This window comes from Medicago sativa, chromosome 1, assembly GCF_051527215.1.
Source record: "Medicago sativa cultivar Bolivia chromosome 1, Bolivia_mono, whole genome shotgun sequence".
Lineage (NCBI taxonomy): Eukaryota > Viridiplantae > Streptophyta > Magnoliopsida > Fabales > Fabaceae > Medicago > Medicago sativa.
The window spans coordinates 53,256,465-53,273,580 of record NC_140749.1 but is presented as its reverse complement, the minus strand read 5'-3'; the positions used below and the strand labels follow the sequence as shown (position 1 = coordinate 53,273,580).

The 17,116-nt window shown below is 33.8% G+C and overlaps 2 protein-coding genes across 3 annotated transcripts; both read right to left on the bottom strand.

Annotated features, from left to right (window-relative positions):
* Positions 1–2,164: 2,164 nt before the first annotated feature.
* LOC146955335 (uncharacterized) lies at positions 2,165–7,678 on the bottom strand. Of its 2 annotated transcripts, none has more exons than XM_085721131.1 (8): positions 7,521–7,678; positions 6,798–6,922; positions 6,029–6,175; positions 5,792–5,949; positions 5,376–5,676; positions 3,135–3,213; positions 2,560–2,744; positions 2,165–2,431 (listed from the first exon to the last, which is right to left on the bottom strand). In XM_085721131.1, exons 1-8 carry the CDS (start codon positions 7,558–7,560, stop codon positions 2,288–2,290), a joined length of 1,179 nt encoding a protein of 392 aa, XP_085577257.1. In that variant the 5' UTR covers positions 7,561–7,678; the 3' UTR covers positions 2,165–2,287. The 2 variants fall into 2 exon arrangements, with proteins under 2 accessions (XP_085577257.1, XP_085577260.1); XM_085721134.1 differs by having other exon boundaries at positions 2,165–2,428.
* A 2,166-nt stretch (positions 7,679–9,844) lies between these two features.
* LOC146955334 (uncharacterized) lies at positions 9,845–12,556 on the bottom strand. Its single transcript, XM_085721127.1, has one exon. It carries the CDS (start codon positions 11,692–11,694, stop codon positions 10,282–10,284), a length of 1,413 nt encoding a protein of 470 aa, XP_085577253.1. The 5' UTR covers positions 11,695–12,556; the 3' UTR covers positions 9,845–10,281.
* Between the last annotated feature and the right edge of the window lie 4,560 nt (positions 12,557–17,116).

The window sequence follows — 17,116 nt, the reverse complement described above, 5'->3', positions numbered from 1 at the left end:
GGAGATAATTGCTACTACTGAGTTGTATATATGACCATATTGTATCCCTGTACAAACACGATATATATAAAACACTTTCTGTAAAACCTAATTTCTGTTTTCTCTGCTAATAGTGAGTTTAGATGTCTCCCATTGTAATTTTCGGAAACTCTAACGGTGTAAGCTTATTATCTTTTATCCCAACAGTGTCCGGAGTCGGACATATGTGATTATATGTCGGTGTCCATATCTATTTAGTGCTTCTTTATTTATTTTTTAGTATAATTCTACTATTAACTTTGTCTATTACTTTTGTGTTGACTTAGGTAAATACACATGTTCGCGTCCAGCAAGATTTAATTCTGTTCCAGAAAGGCATGCTCGTCTTTTGCAAGAACAGCGCATAGGTCTTGCATTCGAGCAGCATAAAAGGAGACTGGATGGCGGAACAAATGAACCTTTGTTCACAAGCGTTACTAAAGATTTTGTTGGTAATAATTTTGAAGCATTACCTAAACAATTAAAGTAAAACTGAAGTCCTGTAAATTTCTGACACTATACTCGTTATATTTCAGTCAATGCATCTGTTTTTCACCTGTGTAGGACTGTGCTTTATGTGATTTGTTGGAATACTGGATTTGATGTTGTATTGGTCTGCCTTTAAACAATTTCCCTTTCTTTATTTATGAATCTAATGAAATGAAGTAGGGCCTACTATTTGGTATATCCTGTCTTTTCTGACATTTAACTATGTGAATCTTAATATGATTATAAAAAAATGAATCTTAATAACCCTTATTATTGGCTTGATGGTGAAGGTAGTGGCAGTCAAGCATCAATCCGAACGTTATCAAAATGGGTGCAGATCCATTCCATTACATTAAAAGATTTTTCAAAGACATTCATGTGTAACATTATTACTTTGAAGGTCTGAATCTTGCACCATATTTGGTTTCTTGTATCATATTAGAAAAGCTTGTTTTCAATTATTGGCATATTTTATTCCCTAATGTTGGCAACTCACATACTTGGGGGGAACATCCATTTCTTCATAACGCGACTCCCGCATCGTTCACATTACACGTGCGAGGGTCTTTGGAATCTTATAAATAGAGGGAGTTGTCAAATTTAACAAACAACTAAGCTTTCAAAATCTTTAAGATCGGATTGTTTAATAACCAACAACAAATATTTTGGTTTATTGATAAGTAATTCAACATTTTTATGCTAATCGAAACATAATTATAATTGTAACATAATTATGATTTGTATTTGTCTAGATTTGAAAGTGAACATGACATTTATTATGATATCCATGTAGCATTGACATTTGATAGAAGGCGTATGTGTTCAAGGTTTCAACACCAACACATGTGATTATATTGAATTATTCCATTTAAAAAAAATTGGTGTTAGACTTCTTTGTTTCTTCTTGTGTCGTGTCCCGTTTCGGGCCAGCCTGAACGGGTAGCGGACTTTTTTGGACCGAGCTGAAATGCCCTGGTTAAATACGGGCTGGAATAATAGAGCCCGGGCCCGGCCATATACGGGCACCGGGGCTAACGCGCCAACCCGCGCATACCTTTTTTTTTTTTTTTTATCCTTTAATGATCCCATTTTCAGAAGAAAAAGAAAAAGAGAGAAAAAGAAATGAATGGTAGAAGAATTAAAACTAAGAATATGAACCAGCACCAAAGAAGAACGAGGTGCTAAATGGTACAAGACTTTTTTTTTTTTTTTGACAAAAAATGGTACAAGACTATATAGCAAAGAAAAATGAGTAATAGTATAATAGTTATTTGAAACATAAAATTTGTACACACTTATATCAAATAAACAAATCTGGTCCTGTGCTTATGTCTTTGCTTCATAGTATTTTTATTTTGTTTTTTATTCTTGAAGTTACCCAACTTTGAACCAAAGACCTAAAGGTTGAAGGCATAAAGTCCTCGACAATAACTATTGGGTCTCATGTGCATCTTTTAAGGAGTTGAAACTTTGTGCATATGCTATAACACACCACACATACATACACACCTATCACATAAAATTAGATACAACTTTATTTCTTTCAAAAAATGAGATTGGCAAATATTCAAGCTTGATCATCAATTACGAAGTCAGATTAAGGGATACAAGGTTCTTGCACTTCACAGTACATTAAAGTCCTTGATTTGAAATATTCTGCAAGCCAAACTTATTTATCTTACCGGTCTGCATTAGATAGAATTTTGTACAAAATTCTTCAGAAATCAAAGATTTTACTTGGGCATCACAAAGATAAAAAAAAAAATTGCATCTTCACAAGTCAAAATCTTAAAAACAAATGAACGTTGCAAAGACTATGATACATAAAGAGAACTAGAATGAACTCCTGTGCGAATCGAACTGAAGGAGTCTCCTCCATAACTCTAGTCAGGATAGTAAGCAACCCCTCTCTTCCGGCCCGCTGCTGTTTAGAAATTGATATTAAAGATTAAAATATGCAAAAAAAAAAAAAAAACTAGAATTCCGAAACTTGAATCAAAAGCATTGCTAAAGGCCTCGTAAACTTTGGTAACATTTGCAGAAAAAACTTGCCTGGGTTTCTTGGTAAGGTAGGTTGTGGGCAGAAGTTAAAGATGATTCAACCCTCCTAGTTTGAGCCCTCACATAGCCGTACCAATAATAAGGAGCAGGCTCACGTGGCAGACGTCTAAAGAGAAGGTCCAGTAGATTGAGTTTGAGCATGAATTCAAGCAAACAATGCTCTTCGTGTATGCTCTCTAGCAAACAAAAATATGAAAAAAATGAAATCACAAATCACTATGGGACGACATCAAGATACTAAAATAAAAATGAACAAGATGGGCTCAGTATCCCAAGTCTAGAAACAATCCCAACCAAAACATAATAGCCTATGTGCATCAACACTCAAGAGCTTGCATGTTAATAAAAACAAAAAAGAAAAACAAAATTGCATCTTCACAAGTCAAAATCTAAATTGTAAGATAGATGTAGTACATGGTTAACTTAAATTAATTCAACCAAGTGCAGAAAATACAGTGTATTAATAATTCAACATGGACAACATTGAACAAACTTCGACAAAGACAACAAAGAAAGACAATCTAGAATACAATTGGTTGATATTAAAAAGCTATGATTCGAGTTACCTATTTGCATTTGAGGTTTGATGACGATTGGGGAGACACTCGGTTGCTGGCATCGTTCCTCCAATTTCCAACAGCACAACTAGTATGAATGAACAAAAAAATTTACAAATTAAAATTGATGATGATGATCAAAATAATAACAACAAAAATTACCAGTTGTTTAATGATGTTAGAGAATCAACTAAAATCTCTCAAATACATAGTCAACTATGAGGAAAGCTCACTGCATCCTCCAAAATAAAAAGAAAATCTGCAAGTTATTATCTGCTCGGCAAGGAAATGGAATTAACAGAGATTAAGTACTAATGTATCACATGGAATGAAGGGACAAGAGCTACATTCTAAGATTGGTGCTATGGTGTCTAACAGTCAACACAAAGTCACCACATTGTATCTAGATCAAAAATCACACACAGGAATTTAAATGATTGCAAACGAATGAAGTTGCAGTTTACAAGAGAAATCACCTTCAAGAGGGATGATTGATTCTCAGCCTTTGAAAACAAAATAAGCATGCACAGAAACACACAATTATTGGAAAATTCAAACCCAGCTTAACAATAAAGGACAGACAATTAGTGTCTAGGGTTTACAAGAGAAATCACCTTCAAGAGGGATGATTGATTCTCAGCCTTTGAAAACAAAATAAGCATGCACAGAAACACACAATTATTGGAAAATTCAAACCCAGCTTAACAATAAAGGACAGACAATTAGTGTCTAGGGTTTACAAGAGAAATCACCTTCAAGAGGGATGATTGATTCTCAGCCTTTGAAAACAAAATAAGCATGCACAGAAACACACAATTATTGGAAAATTCAAACCCAGCTTAACAATAAAGGACAGACAATTAGTGTCTAGGGTTTACAAGAGAAATCACCTTCAAGAGGGATGATTGATTCTCAGCCTTTGAAAACAAAATAAGCATGCACAGAAACACACAATTATTGGAAAATTCAAACCCAGCTTAACAATAAAGGACAGACAATTAGTGTCTAGGGTTTAACTCCATCATAATTGTTGGAAAATACATCAGTAATAGATTTTCCTATGTTATTGTTCCCTTATGATATTATTTTCTAGTCAAGTCTAGAGAATTTCATTGTCATTTTTCCAATGTAACAATTTTCTAGGCTAGTCTAAGAGAACATTAATTGTATTCTCTCTATAAAAACCAGCCTTTGGCCGAGGAATAAATCATCAAAGTATTAACCTATTATCTTTCAATAATAATAACACACTTAATTTCTCAGAATCTCTCACAGCCTAAAAATCCCCAATTTAAAAGTTATGAAACCTTAATCCCCAAACTTGCACAAACTTAAATTCGAGAAGATTCAAATATTTCCACACATCTATCTTGAGCAAAGCAAGAGGTCTCGTGCGTGGGAATTGAAGATTCAACCACAGCACGGTGAAGAATGAGGGGCGGGATGGGAGAAAACGAAGAACAAAACAAACATGCAACACGATATAGGGACGAGGTCGGTGATAGAATAGATGAGTGAAAGTCGGTGATATAATTGAAGTTTGTTAATGGTTTCAAATCTCCTGGAACTTGCTTCAAAATTTCAGTAACGTTGTGTTCAAATTTTAGGGTAAAAAGACAGCTGCAGTAGGTATTTAATTTCTTTAAGGCACCAAACCTAGTGGACCTATACTAGATTACTATGATACTTGCATTGAGGTTTATGCGGATATTATCATCACAGATGATGTGCGATGACACGAATGGCATCGCAAAAGTCAAAAGAAAAATGCTATTTATATTGGCCTTTTCAAACCTGACCTTAGTAAACTTGGGCATTGTTGAGGAATAGGAGAGGTCAGATCAAACTAATAAGGATTTTATTTTTCAAAGAGGAGATATGTAAGCAATTTGACGTTTGAGGAAACACATACTCTTGAAGCTAAAGTGGTAGATATTCTAAAGGATCAATTGGAAAGCTAATAACCAGTTTACTTGACTGTGATTCATTTTGACATTCCTTAAGCAATTTATGCAGAAACCTGGAGTTTCAATTCCAATTGCAAGACAATTCATTATACTCGAAGTCTGTTTTAATTTCTTCAAATTCAGCGTGAACTTAACCTTAACTTATGTGTTCTACATCTGCACCCTCTACCCAAAAAAGTTTTATGCCACCCTCTACCCAAAAAAGTTTTATGCATGAGGACAACTACAAACATATTTTATTTGAATGGATTCAATGACAGATTGAAGAGCCATTATGACATACCTCAACATCGTCAACAACAGCAATATGATGAACAGTTGATTCAATATGATGAACAGTTGATTCATTTTCATTTTCCATATCTTCTTCTGTCACATACCCAGAATAAGAACGATCAGTTGATTCATCTTCACTTTCCATATCTTCTGTCACATCTGACCCAGAATTTTTAGAATCTTCATTTCCCATATCTCCTGTCTCATCTGGCCCATAATTTTCAAAAGAAGCAACTGCATCTGCAAAGTATGGACGAATGCCCATGACTAGTCCAAACATCTTCAAAACCTTCTCATCATTCCAGTATCTGCATGGAAAGAATCGCTTCAGAAATTATTTACCAATTTACACCACAACAATTTATGGTGGAAATATGGAAATGCCAAAACAATAAAATAGAATTTAAAAAATGGTGTTTAAACCTCATCATTATTGCAGGACCACCATTCTCTATCTCATCTAAAATAAGTTTCAAACATGGATCTTTGTTCAAGTGTCTCGTTCTCAGTTTACGCAAATTACGCCGGCCTTCAATTGGCGGATTGGTATAAATTTCAAGCATGGAAGACATTGAAGGGTCCTGTAATAGACATCACATGCATTTTAATCTAACAACAAGCAGATGTGTTACAAACATAACAAAAAAATTTTAAAAATACCTGCAGCAATGCATAACTCAGGCGCCTGGCCATGGTTTGAAAATCAAGATTCTCTGCGATCTGTTGCATAGTTGAAGCATACTTCCGATCACGAGAATTTGGGAGATCATCCTGAAGCTGTTCAGCCAATTTCTCGATATTTGGATCCTATGACATATTGACATTTTTTAAATCTCCATGATGAAATACTAATATTATATATACATTAGTAAGTAATTCAGAGTGTACATCCGACAAATGACATTCCCTAGTGAGTGAAAAATGAAAAGAGGAAGAAGACTTGGGTCAACCATATGATGAGTTCAAAAGTCATCAAATGCTTGCTTCACTTAACTTAAACTATCAATAAATCTCAGTTGTATACAAGCCTTAAAAGATTATTACAAAGATAGCAGCCATAAGCCCAAAAGAACAATACAATATGCAAAATCTTATCCAAGTTGGCAGCAACTACAAAAGGCTTACTCCACTATCATGGTATGGAAAGCTTTGAAGAAAACAGTATACAATCTTAAAATACATTTTTTGCCCCCAGTGAAAACCTCAAATAAACATTCAGAATTTGTCTTCATAAAACCTATTCCTAGAAGTATTGTCCGATCATTGGCTGCAAATCTGATGCATGACCAGGACAAAAACAAAAGCACATACTCATACAGTCCAAGCAAACAGGCTCAACATCATTAACAATTAACACAGCTTGATTATCAATAAATACAGCACACACCACACATATGCAAATAACACAAGAACGGAGAGAAGAGCTTACATTGAGCAGAGGTGAGAAATCAAAATGTCCAGGAGTAACTGTGGAGGATGATTTATTTTTGGAATTTTTATTCTTTTTTCGACGATTCTTCTTTGGAAGTTTTGTTCTCGGCTGATGATCTACTACTACAAAAAAAAGTGTAAATAAAGCACATAAATAAAGGATAGGTGTCTAAAGTAGTGGCCTTTGTAAAAAACACATAAAGAGGATATTTATGTAATCTAATAACCTATCTATACCAACACATCTGATCAAAGGCGTGTCAAGTGTCTGACATTGACACGTGTGATTTGCCTTCTCCGGCGAACTAGTCGTCCCTGTTACATTGCTGCGGTGTTTGGGCAATTGTTCTGGTGAGGGTTTGTTAAGCCTTACCCCATTTTCAGGCTCAATCAGGTAATTGTTATGGTTGTTTAGATCAGACTACGAATTTTGAAACATAGGTAATAACTAAAGCAAAACATCAAACTCATCTAGTATAGATACATACACGGACATAGACATGGACACGACATGCCGACGCCGCTAATAATTTGAGAAAATCACATAATTCACTGTAATTATATGAATCGGTGTCATGTCGGACACCCTAACATGCCTAATCCGAGAATTGTCCGTGCTTCATTGGATCAAACTACGAATGTTGAAGCAATAGTAAAAGATTGATAACAAAAACACAATAACGATATGATCATGATGATCATTGATTATAGAGATACATACCAGCGGCAGGAAGAAAATCGTTTTGCAAATTGGAAGCCATGATCGAAGAAAATTTAGATTGTAAACCCTTCAATTTTAAAGAGCGATATAATAATCAAAAGTTTTGCTCTGTGTGTTTTGGTTTTTAGAGAGAAAGCGAAAAGAAAAACCTGAGGGTTGGAAATTTGGGTTTTGGAAGGGTTTAAAAAGGAGAGTTGAGAATATTTAGGTTCTTGACGGCTTCAATTTGTTCTATCATTAAAAAAGGATCATCTTGTTAACCAGTGCCCCGGAGCACTAGTTAAGAAAACAAAAAAGGAAATATTTATATTGAAAACATTAATTTTTTACACTTTTTAATTTTAACTACACAAGTTCCAAAATCCTTATACTATGGCTCTGTTTGGTAAAAAATAGTTTTTAGCTGATAAGATAGCTGATAGCTTTTAGCTGATAAGCTAGCTGATAGCTTTTAGCTGATAAGCTAGTTGAAGTGTTTGGTAAAATTAGCGGTTCAACTAGCTTATAAACGTAAAATGACATAAAAGGGTATTTTTAATGCATTATAAAATTTGTATCAATTGATATTTAAAATATTTAAAATTTCATAGTTTAAACATATTAATCTAATATGTCTTTCATATGTTATTTTTAAATTCATAAATTGGCTAATGTTTTATTTAAAATTGATTTATTTAGGTAATATGATTTATTTAGGTAAACGTAACATATATTTTTTTTAAGGAAAAATGTAGTTTTTATTTTTGTAAACATGTGCATATATTTTGTAAAAAAAATAAAAGCGTGACCATATATATTTAGTTAAAGTGAAATCTGAGATTAAAAGTGTCATGTTTTTCTTCAACGTAGTTATTTATTACAAATGGTAAATATGGATTTTGTTAAATTGATAAGGGTAAAAATGAGACAAAAAATGAGAAGCTATAAATTTATTTCGATTCAGTTTCCAGTTATTATACATTTAATAAAAAAACTAAAGTTTACAAATTTATTTTAAGAATAAAATAAAAAAAAGAACGAAGGATAAAACAAAAAAAAACATACGTATAAATGGATCGTTTTTGTTTTGTTTCTATAATAAATTAATTATTAAGGGTAAACATGGGTTTTAGTTAAAGTGGTAAGGGTATAAATGGAATAAAACATGATAAGCTAACAGGTATAAGCTCAAACGCTACTTGGAATAGCTTCTGAAAAATAGCTTATAAGCTCGTGAAATAAGCTATAAGCTCATGATGAAAAAGTGTTACCAAACAGAGCTACTTTTGTCAAACGAGCTTATAAGCTAGAAGCTAGAAGCTCATTTATGTGGCTTACCAAACAGACCCTATATTTGGTTTCTTTAACCAGTGCCCCGGGAGCACTGGTTAACATTTTCCTTAAAAAAAGACTCATAATTTATTTTTCTCACACGCCACTACTCTTTTTGTTATTTACTTTTTATTTATTTTTTTGAATAAAACTTTTTGTTATTTACTTATCTATCTCATATTTTGTTTTTTAATTAGATTAGATTATGGGTGGATTATGTTCTTGTTGCCCAAGTAAGTTTAACACAAGCCTGATTTGGTAAAAACTAATAAATTACCGGTGATTTCGCACGGGTCACGTAACAATGCGATATTCATATAAAAGTTGGTGTTTAATGGTAGATTGATTTTGAACAAAAGAGATAATTAAATGACATTTAGAGATTTTGAGATTTAGGGATTTGAGATTCGGGATATTGATTTTTGGTTCAAAGACCAAAATGACCATTTTCTACTTTCACTTAAGTCTCAGTAACACATCATATGTCATGTCATCGTAAAATTTGTGCCACATCATCACTTAGGGTCTGTTTGGTTCGAGAATTAGAGTCCGTTTGGTTCGAGAATTAGGAGGGGAGGTGAGGGGAGGGGAGGGGAGGAATTTTAACGGAGGGGAGGGGAGGGGAGATATTTTAATTAAAAGTGTGTTTGGTTCACAAGGGGAGGGGAGAGATTTTAAAATTATTTTACTGTTTTACCCTTAAACTTAATTAAATAAGGATAATAAAGTAACGAAACAATAACGATGTAATCGATAAAAACGCGATGTAGACGATATAATAATGGATTAGTAATAGGGTTGTTACAATTATGAGTAGTAATAAAAGTTGTTACAAGGAAAAATTGTTAATAATATGGAATAAAAGTTGTTACAAGCTATAACCTAATAATAGTAAAAGTTGTTTCAAGGATAATATCACTACAAAAAAAACCCTTCCACTACAAAAAAAAAAAAAGTTGTTTCAAGGATAATGGCTCAGAAGCCAAGAGAGAATCCACTCTCTAACTCTCAAATGAGAAAACTCAAGTTTTGTATATTTCAAAATTGTGAGAATACATGAAGGAAATGGCCTTATTTATAGCAATCCTAGAGGTCATGGTAGTTGAAATAGTAATGGAAACATAATCTAGTAAATGTCAAACATGGTGGCTTGTTGGCCTTATTGTCAATAGTAGGGTGGTGGAAATGGAAAGCTAGCATGATAGGGTGGTGGCTACAAAGTCCATGCCATACTGTCATGCTCTGTATGTCATGCTCTGTATTATGTATCATCCTCCCCGGGTTGAACAGAACTCGTCCTCGAGTTTAAAAGTTTCTTCTTCATCCTTACGGCAACAACTATAACATTTTCCCAAGGTGGCTTAGGAACTGGACGAAGTAGACATGACTTTGTTTTATCCTTGAATGGTTCCTTTGTGAGTGAAAGTCCAAGTAGCTTGAATACTTCTTCTCAATCATTGAATTCATTGACCGGTAGAGGTGCCAACTTGATTTCAATCACATCTTTCACAAAAAAGCAAGTATTGACATAACCATCGTATAATGCGCGACGATCATATTGACAAGGCCTCCCAAGATTAATGTGGCAAGTATCCATTGGAATAACATCACACCATACATTTTCTTTATAATTGTTGTCGATGGAAAATGAGATAATAGAGTGTTGAGATACTTTTACCTCATCACCCTTGTTGAGCCATTGCAGCTTGTATGGATCTGGGTGATTAATCATTGGGAACTTTAATTCTTCTATATATTTTGATCCAACGTTTTCACCACTTTTGTTATCGATGATGTCATTAGAAGCCATGTCTGTGAAATGGATGTTGAAGATATCATGGCCTAGCAATAGTTCTTCTTTGGCGGTTGTTGTTTGCGAGCTTTTTCTAACCTCCAAAGAGTCATCATATTCACCAGGAAGATATTCTTCGTCATATACTAGTTCTTCATGCTCCTCTTTTTCCAATGCATCATGAATGTCATCGGGACCATATTCATCATATATTGGATCTCCTTTTCCTTTTTCTTCAAGCACTTCACATAAGTCAGAACCAACATATTCTTCATCGTATATTGGTTCTCCCATCGAATCTTCTTCAAACAATTCATGAATGTCTTCCTTTTCTTCTTCAAACATCTTGTTTATTTCTCCATTAACGATGGTGATTACTTTATGATTGACACAGTCTAAGGCTATGTGTCCATACCCTTGACACATGAAACATTTAGGTATCTCGGTATTTCTCTCTATGAATGTATTATGTTGGGTTTTGAATGAGGAAATAGGTTGGTGGGTTTGTGGTTTTTGAGAATCGATATGATTTTTGGTGGTGGAAAGAGGTCGGTTGGAAGATTTTTTAGGCAATTGTTTTTGATTAAAATTGGCTTGATAATAATGAGAAGGTAAATACTTACCGGTTAGTTTTCGACGCATTTTGTCCCACGTCTTGATCTTACTTTTTCCTTCACACTTACGTCTCCTTTTAAGATTTTCCCACCAAATTGAAGCATGTTTCTTCAATTTGACAGCAATGATCTTTACTTTCTTTTCTTCAAATATCTTTTTATACTCAAAGACCCGTTCAACAGTTTGGAGCCAATCAATGAACTCATCTGGATGTAGCTTTCCTTCAAAATTAGGAATATCTACCTTGATGTCGCTGTCTCTGAATGATTGTCTTTCTGGACGACGACTTCTTAATGATGATGATTCGCTACTTGATTCATCAACGTCTGATTGCATGTGTTGGGCTTCCAATTGTGCTTGTTGTGCATTTACAGTTTCTTGTAACTGTTGGATTTGTCTTCTCATTTCTTCCATTTGAATATCTCTAAGTGTTTGGTCGTTTTTTCTTGGACGCATTTTTTTTTTGAAGGACAAAATGAGTATAAGTACTAAAAAAAATAGAATAATTCTTTTCTGATGTGGAAGATCAGATTAAACTGCAACCACATAGCATAATAGGAATTTTCTATGATAATAGCACTAAAAGAAAGGATTTCTTGAAAAATCACAATTTTCAACAGGGGTAAAATTGTAATTTCAGAAAGAACAAGGGCACTTTTGTAATTTCAAAATATACAGGGGTAATTCTGCAATTTTCGAAAGTTGAGGGGCAATTTTGAAATTTCTGAAAAATTTTGGGGCAAAAATGCAATTTCAGAAAGGTTTTGGGGCAAATTTGTAATTTCCGAAAATTTTGGGTGAGTGGGCGATGACGTGGCACATGGTGACACGTGGCGCTGATGTGGCGGCTGATTTGTCGATGACTGAACAGGTCAGGGGTGATGTGTCAGGATGACACGTGGCAGAAAGTTATTAGTTGGAAGCGACACCTAGCAGCTGATGTGGCTGCTGACTGGTCGTCTTCAACCTCTAGACTTCCGGTGGCGGCGGGTGGTGGTCCGGCGAGAACTCCGGCGAGGCGTTTGACGGCTCGTGGAGGCTCCGTTGGTGACAAAAACCGCCAGTCCAAGGCTCCGTTTGACGCAATGGCGGCATTAGTTTTGTGAAAAAATGGCCGCAAAGTAGAGTTTCGAGGGTGGCAGCTCTTAAACTCTAAGAACACCCTTAGAAAACACAAACTTTCCGTTGATTCTTGCACTCAAACTCAACTCCGGATTTGGAACCTTGCTCTGATACCAAAATGGCTCAGAAGCCAAGAGAGAATTCACTCTCTAACTCTCAAATGAGAAAACTCAAGTTTTGTATATTTCAAAATTGTGAGAATACATGAAGGAAATGGCCTTATTTATAGCAATCCTAGAGGTCATGGTAGTTGAAGTAATGGAAACATAATCTAGTAAATGTCAAACATGGTGGCTTGTTGGCCTTATTGTCAATAGTAGGGTGTGTGGAAATGGAAAGCTAGCATGGTAGGGGGGTGGCTACAAAGTCCATGCCATAATGTCATGCTCTGTATGTCATGCTCTGTATTCTGTATCAGATAATATAACATAATAATAATAATAATAAATGTTGTTACAAGGATAATATTGAGATTTTAAATTAATATAAGGATAATTTTGACAGTGCAATAAAATTTGCTCATCTCCCCTCCCCTTCTAAAAATTGAATCAAACACGTCAAATTAAAAATCTCCCCTCCTCTCCCCTCCAAAACTCTCGAACCAAACGGACCCTTAACAGAATTATTTAACGCCATGGACTAAAGTGATAACGGAAGTGCATAGTCAGAGGCTTCTTTGTATCTAATCCTGATTCAGGACCTTTGTGACAGCGAGGTGAAGAGTTAGAGACTAAAGTGGCCATTATAAGAACAATTATGAAATTTTGACGGGCTTCGAATTTTTTATATTGTTAGTATATATATGATCATTATCCATAATTAATTTTTTAAAACAAATAAATTAGTTTCATAGTAATCCGTGGAAATTTGTTACACTTGTAATGACCAAGCACTCACATCCTCTTAACCCTCAAGACAATTTGCATGGAGTTACATTGTTCTCTGGACAATCAATTTAATAAACTAACATTTTGACATCATTTATAGGTTATACCGGTGCAGTTAAAAAATATAGACTGCTTTAATTACCAAAATTTCACTAACCGCACATTAACTAAGCAATATAAATCTTTTCTGCTATGAGAAAACACAAATTTTAGACAAAATGGACTGGATAACACTTGTAATTCATCATATAAAATACGAAACAGGAACTTGCCTTAATGCCAATACATCGGTTCACATCAAGGACGTAATGTTGTTGGAACAGAACTTTGAAAGTGCTTCTAGGCATTTATCAGCCACACCACCAACTATTGAGGTAATGTCACGCTGCCATTGTAAAAAGAATATGCATATGTATGCGTATAATAATGCATTACTTCATAGTGTTGTGATAACCCTTTGTGCTGAAATAGTCACACGAACACAATTATCACGTAAAATTAGATGCAACTCCGTTACTAACATAAAATGAGATAGACGGATATTCAAGTTGATCATCGATTTACCATGTCGTGTCTGCATAAGATATTGTCGTGCAGAAAATTTCAAAAACAGAAGAGTTTACCTAGGTGAAGCAGAGATCCAAAAACATGGACCTCTCATAATGCAAATTTTCCGGTACGCTTCATCTGTGAAATTGAATAAGAGTAATGTTGTGTTTCAATGCTTACCTAGACACAGAGATCCAAACTCTGAAATGGTATGCATTTGTGCAAGAACTACTTCATCCCCTTGTCGGTCAACTTGACGTTCCTAGGCGTCAAATTTATATGTATGTTAAGAACGCTAAAGAATTAGCAAATTGAAGGAAATAAATGGATTACAAGTTTCGAAGAGAAAACACTAAAAATGCTTAAAATTATTTGGTCAGAATCACATTCAATCTATATTCTAAATTTCTACATCATAAAATGTTAGTGCAAACATTGTCAACTACCTTTATCTAATATTATTGTGTCAGAACCATAAGTACTCAGCAAGCAATGAATGATAAACAGTTCCGGCTTCTGCATTTTTAGATATATGATAATAGATTAAGACATAACGAAACAAAATAGACTACCTTATCTTTAATTAGTATGAGATGTCTGTCTTCAACGTCTGCAAATTCCAGGTTAATCTCATGATATCTAGGCTAAAAGAAGAAGGAATCAAATTCAAGGCCAAAACACCACTATTGTTTAGAGTGTAAAACAAGTAATATCAATCATTTATAAGTAGGAGTGTAAATTAAAGAAGGATTGTCCGGAGAACAATGGTATTAATTTTGGTAATTAAATTGATATATTTGCTTACCTAATGCATCCGGCTTCATAAAAAAATTATGCACGAAAGACGAGACAGATATGCAATTGTATAATCTAGTTTTACAATTATGTTTTTATATCAAAAATAAAATAAAAAAATCTTTTATTGTATTATGTTTGCATTGTGACTCCATGTTTCAAATGTCAATTGCATCATTGTGATTTTCCTTCATCTAGAAGTTGAGTAATAAAGGGAAAGAAGATTATGTAAAATTTCAGTTCAAAGTGTTCCAATAACAGGAATACAGAACAGTTTATCATTTCTTATTACTGAATATATATGGTTCTGACTTCTGACATAATTAACAGTTTATCACTGGTTATTACCAAATATATATGGTGTTGACTTCTGACAATGTTCGCACAAATACTTTATATTGTAGAAATGTATAACATAGATTGAATGTGATTCTGTCCAAATAATTTGATTCTCTTCAAAGCTTGGAGTCTGCCAAAAAAAAAATCATATACAGGAATTGAAGGTTCTGCTACTCATGAATTACAATGGATGTGCTTTCTTTTACATGACTTCCATCATGCTCCGTCACGCATGTCTGTTCTCTACTGTGATAATCAAAGTGCATTGCATATCTCTGCCAATCCTGAGTTTCATGAACTTACCAAGCATCTTGACATTGATTGTCATCTTGTTCGTGAAAAGCTACAAGCTGGTGTAATGAGATTGCTACCTGTTTCTTCACAAAACCAAACAGCAGATGTGTTTACAAAAGCAGCTGGACCTCGTCAATTTCATGAATGCATCACCAAGCAAGGGATGGCAGATATCTACAAACCTCCAGCTTGCGAGGGGGTATTAGAGCAATGTACAAATGAGAAAAAGAAGTTTGCAACATAAGTCAGAGATAGCTTAGAGCGCAAGTTACATCTTTTAATTGTGAATGTAAAGTGATTTTTATTTGTATTTCATGTAAAAGGGAATTTAACAATAAATTTGAGACTAAAAATCAATGACAAAGGCAAAAACTCCAAATTCGAGCTTCAAGTTATAACCAATTATTGAGGCAAAATTAATTTTATTCAAGAACATTCAATTCAAAAATGTTAAAATCAAATTTTCACCTTTGAAATCAATTTTGCTCTATCCAGTAGTGAAATCAATTTAGTATTTTTCTTTGATCTTCATATTTTTCCCTTAAACTTGTGTGATTGCGATATGACTTATGTAAATTGAGTAATCTCATTCGTTGATGAGAAAATCAATAGTTAGTATTTCAACCCAACTACGATTTGTTATGTATGTGAGTGCAATTTCAGTCATTGGTTTATTCACTTATTTCACACTCTAATTTGTGTCCATCCATGATAGTTCAGCATGAAGATGCTTATACTATTATATTCTCTGACTTTGCATTATAGGATATATTGTGAGAAAATCAAACATTTACTGATATCTTAGGGTGTCTAATTTGTTTGAATCTATATACAGCTAGCGTCATATCTATGTTCTTGTTGTCATAACCCGAGATTTGATTAACTCAACATATAAGATAAATGACTCTCTTTCAGAGATGAAGCTTAAGCGAAAATATGTCTTCTGACACGTCTCAAGTTTTTGGTCTATGTGGTTCCCAGCCGGGTAAAATATTGAGTCTTCGAAGATTTCTCTGCACAGCCTTATCTAATGCAGGCTGTTAATTGAAATAAGTTTGGTTTGCAGAATCTTTCATATCAAAGGCTTCAATGTATTTCAAAATACAAGAACCTTGTATCGCTCGATATCTGTGTATCTCATTTTATGATGAACGTAATGGAGTTGTATCTAATTTTACGTGATAGGTGTGTATGTGTGACTGATGAGGGGGCTATAGCCATTGCTCAGAGTTGCACGTCTTTTGAATTTCTAAGATATATCATAAAAACTTTGCTTATTAAAGTGATTGTTAAGCTGATTCAAGTCTTCAGAAAAAGGCTTGCTTATTTGATAACATTGTTTTAGCTAACTATCGTTCTTAAAAACTTCCTTCTTGCAGATTACTAATTGTTTCCCTTTTGTTTTTGTCTTTGCTTTTGTTTTTCTGTATGTTTTAGCCTATAACATAAACCGTTTAAAATCAAAGATGAAATTAAAAAATGTCAATTAAAATTAAAACATGAAAATACTATGTTAAAGTAAATTCTAAAGTATAAACATTTACATAAGCCAAATCAAATATTTAATCTTTTTCCATAAATTTAATAAGATAATCAATTTTTGAATTTTTTATTTGGGGTAATAGTCACTTTAGTCCCTGAATATGTAATGATTAGTCATTTTAATCCTTTATTGTATCAAAATTTCAAAATAGTCCCTGATTGTGCATTCTGTTAGTCAAAATAGTTATTAACACTAAAATAACATCTCAATGTTCACAATAACTATTTTCATATAGGGACTAAAATGACAATAAACATGTACTTATAAGGACTAATATGACAATAAGTAAGTATATTGGAGGACTAATCTGACAATATTAATGAAATATTTTAACATTAAAGACTATTTT